The sequence below is a fragment of the Ailuropoda melanoleuca genome, chromosome 17 (assembly GCF_002007445.2).
Source record: "Ailuropoda melanoleuca isolate Jingjing chromosome 17, ASM200744v2, whole genome shotgun sequence".
NCBI lineage: Eukaryota > Metazoa > Chordata > Mammalia > Carnivora > Ursidae > Ailuropoda > Ailuropoda melanoleuca.
The window spans coordinates 8,666,640-8,673,689 of NC_048234.1; the positions used below are offsets into that span (position 1 = coordinate 8,666,640).

At 52.5% G+C, this 7,050-nt stretch overlaps 1 protein-coding gene across 1 annotated transcript in view; it reads left to right on the forward strand.

Moving 5' to 3' along the window:
- Positions 1 to 7,050, forward strand: part of LOC100473060 (heparan sulfate glucosamine 3-O-sulfotransferase 3B1) — a 54,375-nt gene that overhangs the window by 33,916 nt on the left and 13,409 nt on the right. The window contains exon 2 of the mRNA XM_034646947.1: positions 6,436 to 7,021. Within this exon, the coding sequence (XP_034502838.1) occupies positions 6,436 to 7,021 (586 nt within the window). The remainder of the gene's footprint in view (positions 1 to 6,435; positions 7,022 to 7,050) is intronic.

The window sequence follows — 7,050 nt, forward strand, 5'->3', positions numbered from 1 at the left end:
TTGCTGCTATGAAAATTGGGGTGCATATGGCCCTTCTCTTCACTACGTCTGTATCTTTGGGGTAAACACTCAGTAGTGCAATGGCTGGGTCATAGGCCAGAGTGGCTGTATTTTATTTTATTTTTTTATTTTTATTTTTTTGGTGTAGGGGACATACCCTTTCTAGAATTCTCGATGCTTCTGTTTGTAAAGATTACTCTGTTTGTTTCGCTTTTGTGTGTTGAATTCTCAGAGGCTGGGCTCGGGCTTCCTTGAGGGAAAGCTAAAGTCAGATCCCTGGCCTGTGGCCCCCGGGACGGTTGGTCATCGGAGGAGTTTATCCCGATGAGCAGAGCACGGCTACCGCCTCCCCTCCACTAACTTTCTAGACCACAAGCTGAGGCCCAGAAAGTCAGGGGTATGGCTGGGGGGCCACAAACCAAAACCGTAACAGAGACCTTCATGGAAACAATTTTTTTTTTTAAAGTGACAATATATCTCTGATGTCCAAATAACTAAGTTCCTGTTGACCATTTTCTGGTTTCAGTGTTTTCCTCAATCCAGCATCAGAACAAGGATTTAGGCATCCTGTGGCCTTTTGTAAGAGGGCTTGTCCTGTGGATTTAGCTGGCCCCAAGGTCATTGTTGGAAAAGGGCCGCTCGAGGACAGATTTGGGAGTGGGGATGGTTACCCGACACTGGGCATATGTCAGAATGCACGGAGCGGACACCAACGGTGATGATTTATCAAATGCAAGTTAAAAAGAATTTTTTAAAAAGAAGGAAAAAAATATCTTTGTCGGGGTGCAGGAAACGTGGGGTATGTCTGCAACCAAGCAAGGACGTCATCGTCATCCTCCCGGCGGGGAAGGCGAAAGGGGCAGGCCGAATGTTCTGGGCTCTCCCCGGTTTTCTGGTTTTCTTGGATCTCCCCAGCACACTGTGGCTTGCAGCTTTGTCTCCTTTCTCAGATGCATTCACTGGCATCTGCTGGGCTCTAGGGAGGTTACACCCATTCCAATAATCTGCCTTTTTATTGTTGTGTCATTTGCCAGTTCAAACAAGAAGTTCAGTGGCGGGACCACGGAAGCAGGGGTGTCCGCCGAGGAGAAAAAGAAGCAGGGCAGGCAAATGAGGGCCACACTGGCTGCTGGAGAACATCAGACTTCTCGGGCTTTTTAGGACTTAACTGGCTCAGGCCCATTTCCTGCTCGTTGAGGCCTGGGGATTTGTTTTTAATGGTTGGCTTTTAGCAGGGACACAGGACAGCCAGGCCAGGACCTGGGGATGTTCATTTGTGAACTTTGTGCTTCTCCGAAGCCCTGAGACCACCAAGCCCCAGGGGGAAGGTGACGCGGCAGGTGGTGGGCTCCCCTCCTCCGTGAGCTGGCGAAGGTGCAGGCAGAGAGGTTAGCTGTGGTCCTGGCGCTGGGGATTCTAGATCCTCAAACCTGATTCTGGCCCATCGCTCTCCTTACCCGCCCTGCCTCAGGATGAGACAGGCCAGAAAGAGCCCAGCGATATTTCTGACATGAATTCATCTTGGTTTCATGGGTTTTTTGGTTTTTTTTTTTGTTGTTGTTGGTTTTGGGGGTTTTTTTCTTGGTTTTTTTTGTTTTTTTGTTTTTTTTGNCCCAGCACACTGTGGCTTGCAGCTTTGTCTCCTTTCTCAGATGCATTCACTGGCATCTGCTGGGCTCTAGGGAGGTTACACCCATTCCAATAATCTGCCTTTTTATTGTTGTGTCATTTGCCAGTTCAAACAAGAAGTTCAGTGGCGGGACCACGGAAGCAGGGGTGTCCGCCGAGGAGAAAAAGAAGCAGGGCAGGCAAATGAGGGCCACACTGGCTGCTGGAGAACATCAGACTTCTCGGGCTTTTTAGGACTTAACTGGCTCAGGCCCATTTCCTGCTCGTTGAGGCCTGGGGATTTGTTTTTCATGGTTGGCTTTTAGCAGGGACACAGGACAGCCAGGCCAGGACCTGGGGATGTTCATTTGTGAACTTTGTGCTTCTCCGAAGCCCTGAGACCACCAAGCCCCAGGGGGAAGGTGACGCGGCAGGTGGTGGGCTCCCCTCCTCCGTGAGCTGGCGAAGGTGCAGGCAGAGAGGTTAGCTGTGGTCCTGGCGCTGGGGATTCTAGATCCTCAAACCTGATTCTGGCCCATCGCTCTCCTTACCCGCCCTGCCTCAGGATGAGACAGGCCAGAAAGAGCCCAGCGATATTTCTGACATGAATTCATCTTGGTTTCATGGGTTTTTTGGTTTTTTTTTTTGTTGTTGTTGGTTTTGGGGGTTTTTTTCTTGGTTTTTTTTGTTTTTTTGTTTTTTTTGTTTTTTTTTTTTTGTTTTTTTGAGAAGAGAAGAGAATTCTAGTTCATTTGGAGCCACGGACTTTGGCAAAAGCAATCAGTCACATCATCCAGTGAGCTATGCTGTTCTTCACCTGTTTGTTTTCCTGTCTTCTGTTTACGTTGATGCTACCTGACTTGCTGATGCTGATCTGGCCTTCTCTTTCCTCCGGTTCTTTCAGTTCGCCTCATTTTGTTCCACGGGCAGCCTGATTCGTGTTTGCTAACTAACTGTGTGTGCACATGCGTGTGTGTGTGTATTTCTGTGTGCACACACGTGTTTAGGGCAGCAAACATCCTTTCCTTCTCTTTGCATTAAACCGGACCGCATTTTCTGTGTTGTGATGGCTGTGTTCTCTGCAGCGTGTAAGCTGTCAGGGGGAACCCTCACTTGCTCTGGGACCTGGTCTGCTTTCAGCGGAGGGAGGAGGAGCTGGAGACTTCTCTCTAAGCCTTTGACACAAACAAGTCTTGGATTCTCGGAAAAACTTCGTTTGGTTGACAGTATTGTTTTGTGGGGGAAAAAATGTTTTTTGACCACGGGGCCCTCTCTCTACCCACACAGTGTCTTTCCGCTGAGATACACAACGGTTATCAGTAGAGTAAGTGACAGGTGCGTGATGGGTTCCACTGAAAAATGATTTCCGATCCTGGCTGCACGTGGAAACCATCTAAACGATTGCCGCGTGGGGGCCCCATGCACCAAGGGCCTGATTCTGGGGGTCTGCGATAGGGCCCAGGCATGGAGTGCAGAACATTCTAGATAAGCCTAATATGCCACCAGGATGAAACCAGCCACCCCAGAAGGTGGCACACGGCTTCTTTGTGAATATCCGCCAACAGGCTGAAAGCCTGTGATACCCCTCCAGACCCACCCGGGTCTCAGGTTTTAATGGGGTGACACGCCTGTCTTACCCGCATCAGTGTCACTAAAGAAGTGGGGTCCTTTCTGCTTTCTGTCGTGGGGGATCCTGTCTGGTCAGGTCCTCGGAGGCTTGTCCTAAGGGCAGTTCTCATGGGTATAAGCCTACGTCTTCTTCAGACTTGCCTCTCCAGCCCCATTGGTGTCGCAAGCACCCGACGGTGACATGGGCTAGGTGTTGAGGAGGTGTCCTACCCTTCCTGCCCACCTGGTGAAGAGGGAAGGAAGGGTCCGGGGCCCGGAGCCCCTGGAGGGGAAACGCTCTTCCTGCCAGCGCTTGTATGCCCCATTTAATGCAGCTAACTGCCCGAGAATGTGAACCTAAGAGGGGAATTGTTTTGAAATCTGACTCCTATTTGAACAATGATGCTCGCAGTCCTCTGATTCTGCACTGAAATACCTATTATTAAGATCCTAATCTATGAGAGAGAAAAAAAATACAGGTGTCTATTTAAAGAGAGGACAGGTGTCTAGCTCTGTGAGCTCTTCTCATCTTAAGCAGAAACGGGAGGTTGAGGGAGGCGGCTGCGATGAGAGGAAGGGGAGCCCTCAGGGGGGCTGACCGTCCGTCCCAGCCGTCCACCCTGCTGGGGACCTGCGCCTGAGCCAGCCACCCTCTCCCCTTCGGCCTGTTTCTTCATTGGTCCGTTGGGGGGGTTGCAAGACCTGCCTCAAAGGCTCGCGGTGAGGATCAAATCAGATGATGTATGTGGAAGTTTCTCTGCGAGCTCCTAACCGCTGTATAATGATTAGCTGTGAGATTCAGTTTGAGAAACTGGCTTTCCCAACAAGCGGCTCAATGAAGCCACAGCCTGGGGCTGGCGAGGCCCGCCTGGGGCCGGGTGGGCCGCTGGGGCTGCCAGGAGGGGCATGCAGGGCCCCCGCACGAGGGCTCTTGCCCTTGGCCATGTCCTAATCCTTTCTTTTCGGAACCCCTTGTGCCCAGGAGGTTTTCCTTATTGCGGCAGGAGACTGCGCTGGTAAAAGGGCCCAGGAAGAGAATGGGAAAGGCTTTGCTCCAGGACCCTGGGGGCCGGGGGAGCAGAGCAACCGAAGGGGGGAAAAGCGAACCAGAAGGTTCAGTGCCAGGGACTCTCCACACAGTTCCCAGGCCGTGTTCCCCACCAAGTGGACCCACGGGGGTGTGCTGGGGAGCCGTTGGCTCTCCCTGAGCCCAGTGCCCGGTGTGAAGAGCCCCTGGAGGCCAGCACAATCAGTCAATCAGTGGGGATGCCAAGAGTCAAACCCAGCAGCCTGACCTCAAAGCCCATGCTGGGTCAGACTCTCTAAGGACAGACTCCTCACCTTAGCCCCTTGCAGGGGCCACGGAGAACTTGGGGGTCTGATTTCTTTTAGTCTTGGTGGTAGCACTTTGATTCTGAGTATTCGTCTCCTGGAGACTGTGGTGGCAGATGGCTTAACGCAGGAAAAAATAAAAAACCTTGTGACTTTATCAGAGTGGCCCTGCTTCTGGGTGAAATGCAAAATCAGTTGAGAGCCAGGAACTCTGTTTAATCCTGGCTCACATTAGCCCAATGAGACTGCTCCATTCACCTAAGTGGTTAATGGGCAAAGTGGGTCAATCCAGCTTTAGCATAAGCCAGGGATGGCTCTGGCACTGAGAGGCCGAGGCCGTCTTCCTTAAGGGGAAAACCCTTCTTCCTGTAACTTGCTGTGAAGAGGGAGCTCTCCCAGCGTGTGGCCCCTTTCTGGCTCCAGCGATGGAACATCATATCATCATTTCCATAAACGTGCTCAGGAGGGGAGTTGTGGTCCCAGTAGATTAGGGGTGGCTTGAAGCTGGCAGTTGAGGATGTCCTACCGAGAGGTAAATATTTTGGTCAGACCATGTGGAAATTGTCTTCTTTCAAATTCCTGGGCCCATATAGGAAGCAGTCGGAAATCGCTGTCCCATAGCAAATGGAAGATTTGTGCGTCCCTAATGGAAACTTAGTCTCCAGCTCATGAACTCAACTCCTTTCCTTTTCATGCACACACAGGTGCCCCACTTTGTCCTACCAGGTGCCATAAACTGTGATCAAACGCCGTAATGCCGATAACAGTCATCGGAGTAGCGTAGCTAGTAAATATCAATTACAGACCGTGTGTCAGGTGTGTTGCGGGCGTAGTGTGATCATTGATTGCTTTACTCCTCATTACACTTCCACGATGGAGGGTACTATCCCTTTCGTTTTTACAGATGAGGAAGAGAAGCCCAGAGAAGTTAACAAAGGTATTCAAGGTAACACAGCTTGTATGCAGCAAACCTGGGATTTGAACCCAGGCGGTCCGATGTCTGAGGCCGCTTCCCTTAGCTGTTATGCTAAACGGCTCTGGCTTTACAAACCGCATAACCAATGAATGGAGTAGCAGAGGGCTCAGGTTCAGAGAGCAAATAAGGCACCACCGTCCGTTTGTGTTGCTGTCCGTGCTCACTGCCGCCACAAAACGGCTTTCTGGCGCAGGGATCATGGCCTGCATCTCCTGTCGGTCCTAACGGTGTTGTCTCCCTACGTTGGCTTGAATGAATACAGTGGTAGAGCTCATACAAGTCTTTTTTTGTTTTGTTTTTTAATGGAATCTAAAGTATTTTTGGAAGCTTCTAGAGTTGGGTCTTGGGGATTTCCTCTTGGCGCGTTTGTATCAGTTTATGCTTCCGTCTGATTTCACCTGGTTTTGGTGGCCTTCGGGGGTGCTTTTCGTGGTAAAGGCAGTTTGTCAGCGATCGCAGTGCTGAGGCCAGTGCCGCATGGCTGGGTCGGGGGGGCAGGGGGGGACATTTTCCTTGCCGTACCCAGTGCACACGGGCCCGGGCTTGGTGGCAGGCTAGCGAGGACTCCTGGACAGCAAAATCTCCGGGAGCCCCGGGTGCTGCTGTTGAGGAATGACACAAATCCAGAGGTCAAGTGCCTTTGTGTTCTGCCATCTGGTATTTGGGGGGGTCTAAATGCTGGATACCCGGGAAAAATAAGGGAGAGGTGGCACCCACGAGAGGATTTAGAGAAATTCGTATTTCACGCAGAGAGTATCTGGCCTCCAAGCTTCAGACGGGACGTTAAGGCACCTTTCAGCTCTGAAATGCCTTTTACGCGCTTTCACGTTTCTAGCACCGTTCCCCGTCATTAGAGGAAGCCAGAGAGGTGCCCCCTTCTGAGCCCACTTTGCTGTGCTTGCTCTCCTCAGGGACCTGATGCCGAGGACCCTGGAGGGGCAGATCACCATGGAGAAGACGCCCAGCTACTTCGTCACCCGCGAAGCGCCCGCGCGCATCTCGGCCATGTCCAAGGACACCAAGCTCATCGTGGTGGTGCGGGACCCGGTGACCCGCGCCATCTCGGACTACACGCAGACGCTGTCCAAGCGGCCCGACATCCCCACCTTCGAGAGCCTGACGTTCCGGAACCGCACGACGGGCCTCATCGACACGTCGTGGAGCGCCGTCCAGATCGGCATCTACGCCAAGCACCTGGAGCACTGGCTGCGCCACTTCCCCATCGGCCAGATGCTCTTCGTGAGCGGCGAGCGGCTCATCCGCGACCCGGCCGGCGAGCTGGGCCGCGTGCAGGACTTCCTGGGCCTGAAAAGGGTCATCACCGACAAGCATTTCTACTTCAACAAGACCAAGGGCTTCCCCTGCCTCAAGAAGGCCGAGGGCAGCAGCAAGCCCCACTGCCTGGGCAAGACCAAGGGCAGGACCCACCCCGAGATCGACCGCGACGTGGTGCGTAAGCTGCGCGAGTTCTACCGGCCGTTCAACCTGAAGTTCTACCAGATGACCGGCCGGGACTTCGGCTGGGA